This window comes from Trypanosoma brucei, chromosome 11 (assembly GCF_000210295.1).
Source record: "Trypanosoma brucei gambiense DAL972 chromosome 11, complete sequence".
Classification (NCBI taxonomy): Eukaryota; Euglenozoa; class Kinetoplastea; order Trypanosomatida; family Trypanosomatidae; genus Trypanosoma; species Trypanosoma brucei.
The window spans coordinates 4,044,617-4,058,944 of NC_026744.1; the positions used below are offsets into that span (position 1 = coordinate 4,044,617).

At 50.5% G+C, this 14,328-nt stretch overlaps 5 protein-coding genes across 5 annotated transcripts; all 5 read right to left on the minus strand.

Annotated features, from left to right (window-relative positions):
- Positions 1-974: 974 nt before the first annotated feature.
- TbgDal_XI17270 (T. brucei spp.-specific protein) lies at positions 975-1,796 on the minus strand (the record flags this gene model as incomplete). Its single annotated transcript, XM_011782569.1, has 1 exon — positions 975-1,796. One exon carries the CDS (start codon positions 1,794-1,796, stop codon positions 975-977), a length of 822 nt encoding a protein of 273 aa, XP_011780871.1.
- Positions 1,797-3,069: 1,273 nt separating this feature from the next.
- Positions 3,070-6,726, minus strand: TbgDal_XI17280 (hypothetical protein, conserved; the record flags this gene model as incomplete). Its single annotated transcript, XM_011782570.1, has 1 exon — positions 3,070-6,726. The coding sequence occupies one exon, from the start codon at positions 6,724-6,726 to the stop codon at positions 3,070-3,072; it is 3,657 nt and encodes a 1,218-aa protein (XP_011780872.1).
- A 1,114-nt stretch (positions 6,727-7,840) lies between these two features.
- On the minus strand, positions 7,841-8,869 carry TbgDal_XI17290 (hypothetical protein, conserved; the record flags this gene model as incomplete). Its single annotated transcript, XM_011782571.1, has 1 exon — positions 7,841-8,869. The coding sequence occupies one exon, from the start codon at positions 8,867-8,869 to the stop codon at positions 7,841-7,843; it is 1,029 nt and encodes a 342-aa protein (XP_011780873.1).
- Positions 8,870-9,319: 450 nt separating this feature from the next.
- TbgDal_XI17300 (hypothetical protein, conserved) lies at positions 9,320-9,937 on the minus strand (the record flags this gene model as incomplete). The annotated part of the gene is made up of 1 exon (XM_011782572.1): positions 9,320-9,937. One exon carries the CDS (start codon positions 9,935-9,937, stop codon positions 9,320-9,322), a length of 618 nt encoding a protein of 205 aa, XP_011780874.1.
- A 1,124-nt stretch (positions 9,938-11,061) lies between these two features.
- On the minus strand, positions 11,062-13,986 carry TbgDal_XI17310 (U5 small nuclear ribonucleoprotein component,putative; the record flags this gene model as incomplete). The annotated part of the gene is made up of 1 exon (XM_011782573.1): positions 11,062-13,986. The coding sequence occupies one exon, from the start codon at positions 13,984-13,986 to the stop codon at positions 11,062-11,064; it is 2,925 nt and encodes a 974-aa protein (XP_011780875.1).
- Between the last annotated feature and the right edge of the window lie 342 nt (positions 13,987-14,328).

Sequence of the window (14,328 nt, forward strand, 5' to 3'; positions counted from 1 at the left end):
GCATTCGCAGTGTGTGAATCTTCTTGCCTTCATCTTGAGCATTCACTCGCGGGTCCCCTATGGGAGGCACATTTGTGCAGAGCCTCTTAGTGAAACCCAAGGTACCTGATTTATGAGGCGCATCCCAACCACTGGAGCACCATCCCCCCACAAAACTCAGTCGTTGGTGTATTGGGTGATTGTGAAAATGAAGTCAACCTCTTATGCCTACGAAATGCTCTCCTGTATCCCTCGATGTCAGGTAGTATCCCACAGCCATTTCGTATGCAACTTTATCAACGCATCCCAGTCCCGCCTCTTTGGGCGTGTGCACTCTCTCCATCCACCGGAAGGTGAGGCTGAGAACCACTAGGCGATGACACCCTAGCACACCCTTGCTTGGGTGATTCCAAAGTAGGAGGTTCTAGGCGTTTCATTCTCGGGAATTCCACTCTGACGACGCTACTGCTCCGAGTTCTATGAATATTTTTCCCTTCTGACTTTACTGTTTATTGAACGTGCTCTAACACTCCCCCTTGGCGGCTTCAACGCGAGTGCCGAAAGCGTTTGGTACCTTTACATTATCAATTTCCCTTCACATAGCAGTGAGATGCAACAAATCACGAGTACGTACAACACCCGACCGACACTCTGTTGTTCACCATGGTGACCCACGGTGCAGGTTAAACGCACCACGCACTGCCATACCCTTGAAGTGACAGCCTCCGCACCTTTTACTTCTTAGAAGATACCACAAACAGAATTGCCATCCTCCTCCAATTTCCAACCTAGTCCCTCTTTTTCTAACCTCGGACTCAGCGTTAAAGGGAGAAATAACATTGGGTGCAAAGGGAAAACTTGTACACGCGTTGATTCAGATGCAAGCCCATCCAACTGACTAATGAAAACTAGGGCTTGAGGGGGGGGGCACATTTTTATGCAATACACGACAAGCTAATTCCACAGAAGCTGAAGAATTACGGCAAAAAGTGGCATCAACCCCAGCACACTATGCGGTTAACCTGCAAAATGGAGGCTGTGCCTATTATCACAATGGAATAAAATCTCTGGTTGGACGTGATTTTGCTTCTTTGCCCCCCTTTTTGGCCATATGCACGCCCTCTCCCATTTTTTATTCTACACTGCGAATATTTACTTCCAACAATGTAGAGCATCAGCAAGCAAAACGCACATATTATCACCAAGCATCGTGACCCTTCACCCATGCTGTTACTTTCCTCGTCAACGCCATAATGACCCATATGCACTCTTTTTTTTTCTGTCTCAAGAAATTCGTTCGCTTCACCTAGTTTAGCATAAATTTCACGACAAAATTTCATCGCCACCACCACCTCCTCCCTATTGAAGTATTGCACTTCTTTATTGACCTGGATACTGCATGTTACGGTGGATGAACCCCCGCTTTTGTTTGGGATTTTCGTGAAACGAAGGAGTACAGCTCCACCCTCGCTTCCTTTCCCCGTGCACTTCGATGATGCAACATCCTTGCGTGTTCCAACAGATAATGCAAACTGGTATTCCACATTCATTTGACAGCGACCAAAAAGAAATCGACAGCGCGTTAAATCACCATTAACCCGATCTGAATCCAATTCCGAGACTCCCGATTCGCAACTTCCCGTTACGTTATGATGCCAAGGCGACAACCGTAAGAAGGCCTCCTCCCGTACCGGCATCCGTTTAAGGTCCTCTGAACGAGATCGCTTCTTAAGCCTAAAATAACGGTTGTTAAATTCATTTAGCAATCTTCCTAAGCTCACACTGTAAACGGTAATATTTTTCTTTAACGCCTTCATATATTCCCTCACCCGTCGTCTCCCCTTTATCTTCAGCTCACTCGTGGGATCAATAACTCCCTTAATGTGCTGTTCCAACCAATAGGGATGCTACTCAAAGAGAGTGATATTGGCTAATAGTTGCCTCTTTATCTGTGCCTTGCGATAGAAGACTTCGTAACCGAAAACCCCCGGATTGTTCATATCTATCTGTGTAGCCCATCCTGTATTTTTTTCCGTTGCTCCACAACTGTAAAATATATGTAACACGAAATAACAAGCATATACCCTTTTCATTCCAGGAATTATCTGCCTCTTCCGCTTGATTTCGGTGTTACACGTCCAAACCTACTTTGTCCCACCCACCCCCTACGCACACATTGAATAAGTAAATAACCTAATCAATTGACGTCAAGGCTTAAACCCCCCCCCCCCAAACTGGCGAAGGCGCGAAACCAAGGGGAGAACGAGGTCACATATGTGTTGGGTGGAAAGTAATAACTGGCGCGGGAGCTGTTACATTATTTGACATGCGTATGTTTGTTTGGTAGGGCACCGGAAAGAAATGCAGCCCCAGGGCCAAGAACTTTATCCGTGGAATTGGTGATAAGGGCATCCTGTTTGTTGAAGCATTGCTTTTCTAGCCGTTGCAACTCCCATCATAACCCGCACAAATTGCCCTAATATCCTGAATGTAATTCTACCTACCAAATATCGGAACGTTGGGGGTGCTTTCGCTAGGCTGGTGAGAAAAAATACTTCACACAATGTAGTAGCACCCGCATCAGACGAATGCTTGATCCTGCTTAATCTTTGCTGTGCGCACCAAACATCCAAACTCCACTAGCATCGATATTCTTCCCGCGACAAACGAGGTTCACGTTGTCATCAGAGTCAAATAACTGTGGGAGAGGAAGCCGCCACCGCCATCAGACCCATCATGCCGCGCAAATTCTACTCAATAAGAGGCATGTGAGGGGGCGGTGGCGACGTGACGGGTAAAAGTTACGACGAAAAGAGTGTTATGTGTGTCTGTGAAAGTGTGGCGAGCGTTGAAGCGACAGCTCTTTAAGTTGTTCCCCAAGTTTGTTTGAGGGGACTGTCGGTGCGGGAATGAAGGCAGACAGTTCACGCGGAGAATGGTAAAGACGAAAAGTTGTAATCTTCTTTTAGAAGCACTACACAAATGAAAGCTAACGTGTGCAGGTGGTGACGCATGCGCTTGGATACTCAGTTCTCCGGGAGACGACGCTTTGCGTACACGAGAATACGCACGAGCCTGTGAGTGGAAGGGTTAGAACCAGCTATTTTTTTGCTTCTGATTTAACTTCCGGGCCAATGCCTCAAATGTGGTCGCTTCCTGCGCCAACTCACGCGATTTACTTTCAATTTGGGAAATTTTTTCACCTCGCTCATGCACCTTGACTTCGTTCTCCCTCATCATCTGCAGCGCCTCGGTCACACTGACGTTCTCCCGCGCGGCAACAGCCTTGAGCTCGCTGTACCGGCTTCCTCTCCTATCCTCGCTTCCTTTCCTTTCAGATCTCCTTTGGGACAGGACCGCTCCGTCTCTCCCTTTCTCAACAATGGAATCGGGCCGAGGGTGCTGTGGTGCAGCCCCCTCCATCTTTTTCACCAAAACATTTGTTTCAATCTTCGTAGCTGCCTCCTCCCAGGACTGTGTGGTCAACCGTTTCAGCAGCCCCTGCTCTTGCTTTACTGCCGGCGGGGGTGGCAAAAACTGCAAGTAAGACCGGAAGGTTGGTGGTGCGGGTACGTGGCGGATGCCTTCCAAAGGTTCCGCAGTCAAACGAAGCTGGTCACTAACATTGCTTTCAGCTGAAACGATAAGATGCCCAAGTGCTCCCGACACTCCTACCACGTAGATGTGAAGCCCACTTCCTTCTATGTAGTGTGTGTGGAGGCGGAGGTCGTTTTCATCACAAAGACAGAGCATCGTATGCTCCGCCAGTCGCTGACCACTCTCGAGGTCTAATACGTTGAACCATCGCCATCCATTTGCGTCCCGACTCATCACGACCACCACGCGGAGAGACATGCAAACCCCCACTTGCTCAACGGAGCGTCCCCGCCCCACCACAGGGGGTTGCGTGCGGTTCGATGGAGCTTCTCCCGACAAAAGCCGCTCAGCAAGATATAAGTGAACCTTGCGTCCATTCCAAAGAACAACCGTTGGGTCAGGCGGGGAGTCTTCACCCAGTACGTTTCTCAGGCGGCTTCTTTCCTCTTCCTGTTTTTCCTGCTCGTCTTCTGCATGAAGATCACACTGCAAGGCATCATAGGGCCATCCGGGATTCACTTCCACCGCGACAATTCGACTACCTGGTGTGACAACTCCTCTCAAGGTGTACTCGCCGTCTGCACTCACAACCACTTCCCCACCAGAGACAACAACACTCAGGCGAAGGTCTTTTGAATTAGACGAGGGGAGCAATGTCCACTCCGTATCGGTCCCACCAACTCTCCCGTACCATAAACCTCCGGGGGGTTCTGCACACCACCGCAGCTCAACAGCAAAAATGACGCGGCCGAATACATCGCGGAAACTGACGGTGCCTCGAAAATCAGAATTTTTCTCGGCACTGGGGTCACTTTTACCATCTGAAACACCGGCATGGGGAGCTCTAACCACAAGGCTGGCGACCCCTGCCGATACCGAAAACTGTGGAGTTGAACTGCACAACATGACTTTGTCGTAGCTCCACCTACCATCATCCTCCCGGTGATAGCCGAGCATCTGCATGTCGGACATGTTCCAGATTATTAGCCCTCGATCGTTTGAGAGAGTACAAAACAAGGCCAAAAAGCTGTTCTTACCCTCACAAACAGGGCCAGTACTGCCGGCTGAACAACTTCGACCCATCCAAACTGTGTCAAAAGATGTTACAGATGCGCCCGCTGGAAATAGGCCTCCCGGATAATGAACCATGGCGGGCGCATTCCCTTCCCCAGTGACCCCGCCGCTTAGGTCAACGATGACCAAGTTCCCATTACGCAGTTGCAGAAGGATGCTCATCCCACCACGCACCAACTGAAAGGCTTGCGGTGTAAGTTCCCGCTGTTCAATTCGGCAGTCTGCCAACTTTGCGGTCCGCGCGATAATCTCAGCTTCTCCATCTTGTCCATCGTCCCCGACACTAGCTCCGCCAAATATGAGTTGCTCTTTTGAGAGGGTCATAATATGTTCCACATGTGGTGGTGAGAATCGCACGGCATTTACTGATACCCCCATTTCGTCAGCCAAAACGCGTAGTATAAACTCAGTCCTGCAAGGATGCTTTGGAAGGGCTTCCTCGAGTATGACGACCGCCGAGCCCGTAGGCAATGACGCGCGGGCGTTAGCAGCAGTATTCTGTTCGATTACAGTAGCCGATACTGGGAGACACTCATTGGTTAGGGGAAGGAAGCATACAGCCCCAGTAGCCGAATACGGAACCATACCCAGAAGTATTTCTTTCTGTAGTCCCTTTCCTTCCACATCGCCTTCGCACTCCAAGCAGGCTAGGACAGTAGCCCATGGATCTTCCGGGTCTGGTTGTAAAGAAGCGCCATGCCAAATGGCTCTGGTAACCTCCGCGGGGGGGGACACCAGCAACATTTCATCCCACGGAAAGGGTTCGGGCATGACGTTTCTTAACGGGACAGCGGACTCCACATTTCGTTGATATCGTGAGCGCCGTACCAAAAGAGGGCCCAGGTCTTCAGATAGCACAAGAAGTGTGTCCAAGTCCGAGTCCTTCCATTCGCTCAACCAGTAACCCGGCCCAACGCATGGAATGACACGGCAGAGGTCAAGTGATGATGATTCATCGCCTTCACACTGCAGCGGCAGGATTTTCGCCTTTATGTGTGACAAAATGTCCTCCCGCTGAATTAATCGCTTCTCTTCCAAGTTAATCACAAGTTCCACAATATCACAAGTGGAGTGCAGCAAAAAATGCAGGGGCGACTTCTTCTCGGACCGCGCACCATGTGGTGGGTCGCTGGAGTGCGCGATGTACATGCCGGTAGACGACACCACTTCGTCGTTTGGTCCCCCGACCGGGGAGCAAGGACGGCATCCGGTTTGTACACTCCACATGAGTGCCACTGACCTTTCCTTGTCTTTCTTGCCGTTTTCCGCCCATATGTAAAGGGCGGAAGCGTCAAACGCCGCGGCAACAACGAAGGAAGCTCCAGGGGTATACCTGCATGCCGTAATACCACACCCCGTTTGGGGTTCTGGCAGGGAAAAGAAACGACTGAGACGATTTTCGTCCACATACCACTTGCACACCCCAGCCGCACCGGCGACAACCGCAATAAATGTATTCGGATTACTCGGGCTGCTATTCATAGAAAGCACGTAGCCTCGTGGTGCCCACTCGCTTGAAGCTGATGAGAAAAAGGGGCGGCAAAGATTCATTGTGCTCGTTGTTAGTGCCGCCCACACCAACTGCTGAGTTGAACCACTCTCCTGTAGCCTCCAGTACATAACCGTACCATCCTCACAGCCTACTGCGCCCCACGTCACACCCTGCGGTACGTGAAGACTGGTAAACAGCACCCCCCTTTTCCCGCATGGGGACAACGCAGAAGAGATCCCATGAAATGCGTAGTCGAGAAGCACCAGCCGCTCCGGGGAGAGCAGCAGCACACTTGAAGTTCCAGAAAAGATGCTACAGTCAATCCAACGGACGCAGTTTGGGACCTGCAGCAGCATCTGCCGCCTACCACGCGCAACAAGCAGTGCAGGCACTTTATTGCCGACGCATAGGACAACTTGGCGAACCGGGTCATGGGCACAAAGATGATATGAAGTGTAATCCACCGTTTCATCCACGCACTGCATTTGGGCCCGCTTCAGGGTCGCTGCTTCGGGGTCACCTGCCTCGGTCTTGAACGCCGTTACGTCCGAAGGATTCAGCCATCGCATCAAATTTTCGAACATCTCCAAGTTACCCACAGCTACAGAGTCAAATAATCAAAAAAAAAGTATGAACAACAATAGATAGTGCAAATCTGGACCTGTGCGCTGGGGAACAGTGTCTACTTCAAACTGCAGCGAAGTATTACCGAAAAAAAATCCACATACAAGTGAAAATACGTGGGTGGGGCGAGACCGTTGTCAGAAGGGGGGAAACATACGTCACTGTCCGTGAAATGTGATTGGATGGCAGTAGCATGGAAAAATATTTAGCGTTCTCTCGTTTAAACGGAAGGAATATAACAACTGGAAGGAAAAAAATAAATACTCATCCGCAGCCGCGCCGGGCACCCTAGAAAAAGTTTCTAGTTTTTACAAGGTAAGTTAGTCTCGGTCCTTAACTCAACTCATCGTGGCACGGAATGTAACTCAGAGCACCGTTCCGTGGCCTTTTTCTAATCCCGCTGCTGTGGCGCAAGTCGAAATCGTACGTGTGCGCATAAGATTTATTCGTGGGCACCGAAAATATATTGGTAGTTCATATGAGCTTTATGGTTTGGGCTAGTGGTTGATTCCAAGAGAGAGAGAGCAGAGATGCAATGAAAGACGTAATATACGGAAGCTCACCGATCCAATTTCCCCTTCCCCGGTTATCAAACGGAGTGGAATGTCTTGGTCCGCTTGATCCGAACTCCACGTAAACAGCGGAGGCATTCGTGCAGACGCTTATGGGGCGAGCAAAAAATAAATAAAAGATAAACAACTAAATTAATGAAACACGGCATAAATAATAATAATAATAGTAAATGAGCACCGGCGGCATAAAACAAAACTTTTTAATGACGAATAAAAACTATGACAACGTGGAGGAACGTCTCAGCCTTGTATATATCAATACGAACTTCGCCACTAGAAACAACCAGCGCGTATGAAATAAAACAAAAGCGTAAGTGACTGAGTTCTGAATTCAATACAACCAAGTCACAACCCATCCCCACGCCCTGTTACGCCCGTTTGCCGCGTTCCCCTATTTTTTCGTTTAACGATATTGAAAATTAAGGCGAAAGGAAAGGGAGGTATCCAAAATAAAAATAAGAATAAAAAATACGGGTGCAAAAGCAACATAGAATAAAAATCTTTATGCACCACTCCGTCCAACCACAAGAAAGGGCGGCAAATGTGCGTACTGTGAGGGAACGAACGGCCTGAAGGGAGGTAGCGGCTCGACCTCAACACCCACAAGGTGTTCACCCACCTCGACCGGATGTAGATCATTAAAGTGCAATACAACTGTCAGCCTACGACGTTGCTGCGTTTCCTTCGCACAGGAAGGAAACCTGCGCCCATCAAACCATGCCGCAGCATCCTCCGTGGGGTGGCACTCCCCTGTATTAAGCAACTTCCTTGTGGTACCGAGCAACTTGGAGGCTACAGGGCGGCAGAGGAAAATGTTCACAGCGCCGTAGCCCGTCATATAAGTCACACACGTTTTGGACAGCTCCTGTTGCTCTCGCTCCAATATAACACGGATGGGCGGCATGACACTACGCGGCGTCACGCGGTCACTTCTTGGCTCCCACCACAGTCGAATACTCATGGAGCGGTGGGCCGCGCATATCTGCAGTTCAGAGTCCAGCCGTGTCAACTTGTGGGTGCCGGAGAGCGTTGTGATCGCCTTCCGAATACGTGCGTCACGCGTGTCGCCTTGTGTTACGATCCCAACTGTAAAGTAGTTGGCGGACGTTCGTGTGATGTAAACACCCATAACAAGGGCCCTCCGTCGCGGAGTGCAACGGTCCGTGCCAAATATACTTGCGGCAGCGCGATGCGCTGCATGTTTCCACAGGAGTTCGGCGCTTTTCTCTGAAAGATCCTCCGCTATATGGCTGCGAGTTTGAACTGTGTACCCGGCATACGAGGCCATCATGGAGAGTGATTCCTGGTGGGCAAGAGCGGAAAGATGCCGGTGCAAAACCGACATATTATCATCGTCGGCATTAGAAGTTGGTACCGCGGCTGCCCCCTTTCCAACGTGGTGCTCGACAGTGTGAAAAACGTCCGAAATTTTCTCACAGACTTTAATAGGCTCGCTCTGCCCAAGCGTCTCGTGTCTGTAGAACACGCATGCGACATCTGTTGGACGCATATACGCTGTAATACTTGTCATTTCCCTTCCGTTATTACACGGCCACTCCCACCGGAGAGGGTATCTGCGGAGTTCGACACTTTCCTGGATTGTGTATTTTTTGATTTTTATTGATTAAAGTCAACAGCTTTTGACCTGGATTGCCTTTATCAGGGGAAAATGCATGTTAAGAGGAGCAACCAGTGGTGAGATTGCGCAAACACAGCCAACAGAACTAGGAGGGAAGGGTGATGCACCCGACATCAACCTGTGGGAACTTGGGGAAAGTAAGGTTGTGAGGAGGAGAAGGTTTATTCGCACAGATTCCCCTTTTAGTCAACAAGTTGCCTCAACGAGGTATGCACACACACACACATATATATATGCACTTAAACCCCACGGGCGTCCACTCCTGCACCTCCTCAGGCTGGAAGGCGCGTGAAGCACATGAGCGCCTTCGGAGGGTGACGAACCGCCAATGCGGCCATACACCTACAACGACACAATGGTGACAGTATCTGAGAACCGCTTTAGCTCTTGATTGGAGTCGCTCTCCGGGGCATTAAAAACTGATTTCTGAAATACCACCGACTGCTCATCGGCCCCAACAAGCTGCACTGCGTCACCCGCAATGCGTGCCGCCTCCCTCAGCACCTCTTCAAGCTTTTCTCCTGACTTCAGACCCAGGTAAACACTGAGGTCTTTGGTTTGAATGTGTCCAAGCGTACAGCCAATCACCGTTAGGATGGCGGCGCGCATGCTTGGCTCGAAGCTTGGCCGCGCTGGGAGTGTACCTTCGGACTCCCGCCACACTTGCCAGAACTGAGGGAAGTTACCCGAACTGAGGTAATTCTCCAGATCGTAAATGAGGATTATATCCTTTTCAATATAAGAGGCGTCCTGCACGTGGCTGGAAATGAGAGAGATACAGGCGGAAAAGTCGCTGGTGTGGAAACGTGGAAGCGCCTGCAGCAAAATTCCCAGCAAAAGCTGTTTTTCCGGTTGACTGCCCGATACGACATAGCTCTTAAGGAAACGGAGAAACAGTTGGAGATCATACTTATCCTGCTGAAGCGCCTCACGCAGCTCCTTGTCCAAATCTTGGTTCATATTCCCTTACCTTATTAACTTGTTGCAGAGTTTCTTCTTTCCCTTAGTCCGTAAACAAAACTTATCTCCTTGTCTTTCGTTCTCCCTTCCGCACCTGTTTCCTTATTGGTTTCCGTGTGCAAAATCGCGGCACTTCTGGCGTAGATAGGGAGGGGGAGAAGGCATAAGGATGGAGGAAATCTCGCGTGATAACAAAACAGCGCCAGCGGCAAGCATGGATGGCACTTGCCACAGTTGTGAGAGAGGAAAAGATGCGCTTCAGGTTAGCAATGAGTTATTTACTCCTCCCCCAAAATTCTCAGGCATCAAACAGACACACATCTTCCCAATGCAGTACTTCGTCGCCCCATTCAAGTAAATCTTGCTTGTACCCCTTTATCTCCAAACACTCACCATAGGCACCCCTTCCCAACACCTCCTCCTCCCTGAACATTTGAGCGTTAAAACAGGCGTGTTAGCACGCCAGAAAAAATTAAACGAGAACAGTAATGGGTAATGGAGGTGCTTTGGACTGGGATGCGCCAAAGGCAGCATTATGTGATTTGCGTGTGTACGTAAGCAGCGAATTGTCGGCACTACTCTCACCTTCCGACACATCGTGTCAATCCAAAAGATTATCAATGATCCCCGCCATCCGATTAGGCGATGATGAACCAATCCTGTGAAGGAATATAATTTTTGCCGCGCTAACACCCCATTTGCAGTGTCTTAAATCATTCATTATTGTACGCGAGTTACCAACCACACGTTGGCAACCTTACGCCCCTCAATGGTTATTCCTCATATCGATTTATTTTCCCACATTGTCTCTGTCCACATGCTGTGCGCGCGCCTCTCTGACTCTTTGACGCTAGTGGTCTCGGCAGCGTGTGAATTGCAAACGCGACAAGGTTATGGGATTATCTGCCGAGAAGGAAACGAAACCAGTGTTTAACTTCACCGTGAATCACTCACACTGTATGGTCTCGGAGCACGGGTGTACAACGCCTTTCTGACGAAGCGCTTAATAGATTGATCAAAACGCACATGCACCAGCCGCAGTGGTCACGGACAGCTGGAGAGGGGGTATGTGAACGAAGAACGGGCAATGGAAATTGGTGACCACGATGCAATCCACACTTTCCTCACATCTGGAACTCTGCGAGAAGTGGTGGTAATCCCTTGCGGAAGCGTGTTTTCAACGTGAAATCACGTGCCAGCTGGTACCCCCGCGCCGGTTGCAAGGGCCCAATGTGTACCGTTGTGTCAAACGGGTCCCCTGGAACTGTGTCCCAGCTGTCGAACGCGAAGAGTGGAAGTGCCTCGCCAAGCGTCACCACTCGCAGCTGTGTTTCCAGGCCGAAGCTGTCGATTGCCGGTACTAACGCCCGGACGCACACAAATGTAGTTGCTGCTATGGGTTCCTCCGATACAATACTCCCGCGACGCATTTGCAGTACCTCTGCAATTTTTTCCACAGACCCTGGGGGGCACATAATGTCAACCTTTAGCACTGGCTCAAGAAGCTGCGGATGCGCACCGAGTAGCGCCTGTTTAGCTGCGGTTCTCGCACCAGCCATAATCGCCGCGTCTCTGGCATCAGGCTCCAGGTCTGCGAAAATGAGGCGCAGTGCCGCTCCGCGAACGACGTCGCCGATCAGCGGCCCCGCTGCCACTGCAGAGCGGAACCCAGCGGTAATGGCTTGCAACCGCTGCTCTGTGAGTCGTTCGAACTCCTCGTGCTCCTCGTCAAGCGTATCGTTAATGAGCACACTCGGCCCTTTCGTTGTGTGTGGGCCTGTCGCTATTATGTTCCGCGCGTCAAGAGCGTCCATGTCGTGTTGCCGTAACGTCGTCCATAGCTTAACAACACTGTCGGTACCGGGCGAAGGAAACAGATTGATTTGCTCATTTTCGATTTGTTCAGTCAGTTTGGTTGGGAGCGAGCCGGCCGTAAAACCAATATGTGCCCAGTTTGACGAAGTGACAGCTAAAGCACCATCCTTTTCTAACACAGTCTCCGAAAAGGAAACAAATGGCGGAGATATGCCAAGTTTCACCCCTTTGCACAAGGCACACCGCAACTCGTGTAGAGCAGTGTCGAGGTGCAACTCCCCATAGCCACTAATGGTGAACTCCCCCGTTTCCTCTTTGTGCGCGTCTAGGCCAGGTGTTGTGCGAATCAATATTTGAAGACTTTGCTGTAACTGGTTTGCTTTTGCTGGATTTTTCAGTTCAACTCCAACATGCACAAATGGTTTTCCGCACTTAAGGGGTAGTACTCTCACTTCATCGAGCCACGAAGCGCCAGACTCTCTGGCGGAGTCTATAGTGTTTTCCTCTTCCCATAACAAACTCGTGGCAGCGACTCCGCCGACCATCACAAGGTGACTTCCTGCTCGTGTATCAAAGCCGGTGACGAGAACAACCTGGCCTGCGTACGCGCAATCCACATCGACAAATCCGTCCAACATTTTCAGCAACAACTCCTTTACCGTAAACGTATAAAAAGGCTCAGCATCACTGGAATGCTCATCCACCACAACCACCTTTACCCCACGTTTCAGTACGCCGTGCAGTACACGAACAACGGCAAAGTTCTCCTCACCATTATTTTGAGATCGTATTATCGGTGCGATGGCTGCTGCTGAGTCTTCTTCCTCTACATTCAGCCGGTACTGCGTCTTCAGCCACGCTGAGCGTTTGTCAGTTGCGGGCAATACGTTTAGAAGCGCATCAATACCCTCCAACGCGGGGTCACCGCAGAAAAGTTGCACTGCCTCGCGTACAGCGCTGATGGGCCCTCGCGGCAGTGGATTAAGCTTATTGCTGAGTACCTGCGAGCCTTTTCCAGTAAGTGAATGAGCAACAACCTTGTACAGAGGCTCAAGCACAAGTGTAACAAAGGAAGGTTTCTGGCGGAAGTTTGTAATGCGAACGAACCTTCCCTCCTCAAAAGTCACTTGCCCCCACAATTGCTGCGATAAAGCGATCGCATCCACGGATGGGTACTTGCTGCTGTACTTCAGCGCAAACGTCTCCGTGGTGAAAAAACATCCGATGTTGGAGGAAGCGAAACAAACAGTGCCGTTCAGCGGCGACACCAAGAAGGGAGAGCATCCACTTCCAAAACTAGAAATTTCATTGTTTACCGCATCCACCACCATGCGCAACTTTCGATACGCATCGAGCGGAGGGAGCTTCAAATCCATTATAAGGCGATCAATTTTCGTTATAACAAGCACAATTGGTATTCCTTCCTGCAATACAACCTGGCGCAGGAGCCGAGCGCCGTTACTTGTGAGCGACTCAGCGGCGTCAACGCAAAAAAGCACAGCGTCCGCTAGACGTAGCGCGGCTGCTGTTTCCGCCGCAAAATCGGGGTGACCGGGAGTGTCGACGAACGTCATTAGATGTGAGGTCTGTTCATAATGTGCACCCGCGACAATCTCCGTCACGACGCTGCTCTTCACGGATATGCCTCGCTCAACCTCGTCCTCTCGCTGCCTGTAGGCACGACCGCCTAGAAGCAGTGACAAGAGTGAAGTTTTTCCGTGGTGCAAGTGCCCCGCAACCGCAACGATACGCTGTCGTGAAGGGACGCCTCGCAGGAGATCCAAGAAGTCCCGCGTCGACGGCTCTTTCGACACCACCTCCCCAATTAGAAGAGGATGTACCAGACGATCTTCCAACAAAAACTTTCCTCCGGCAGCATCCCTGCGACTTTTCATGGTTGATGATGCAACGTCACGACCAGCCACCAAAGGCTCATCGATTGACTGGTTGGCAACTTCTCCAATGACAAGCTCAACATCGTCGCCAAAGTCACCACTTGACCCACTCGTCGTGTCGTCGTCGTGCCTTCGCCGCTCGTGTTCTACAGAGTCGCTACCATCACTGCCTCTGTTACTTTCTGTACCGCTCCCGGCTGACCCTGAAGAATCGTTATCGTTGTCGTCGCTAGTAGATCTCACTTCATGGGTGCCGTCGTACTCCCTGCTGGTGCTGTCGCCACACCCACTTTGGTCACTGGGGACTCTGTTCCCCTCTTCATCATAACCAAAGTTCATATTAGAATCAGACGCGCACTCCGGTCGGAAGAGCAATTCCCAACCGACAGTGGGACCGTTATTGTTACTCTTTTTCTTCCACTGGCGGCAGAAACATAGCAGGCGGGTAGAAACAAGATTGGGGGAGACACAAGAGCAGAATGTATGCGAGGGGAAAACTCCATGGTGAAGGTTCCACGTGCCAGAATTTGCATGCACCACGGGCGCAGGATGAAGAGTAGCGGTTAACTCAGTGCCCGCACAGAGGGAAGAAATTTTTGCACCGACACACCCATCCCAACGCCATTCATTAATGACAAAGAACAAGCCCAGTACTCGCCCCCTGCTAGCAAGCGTGCAACT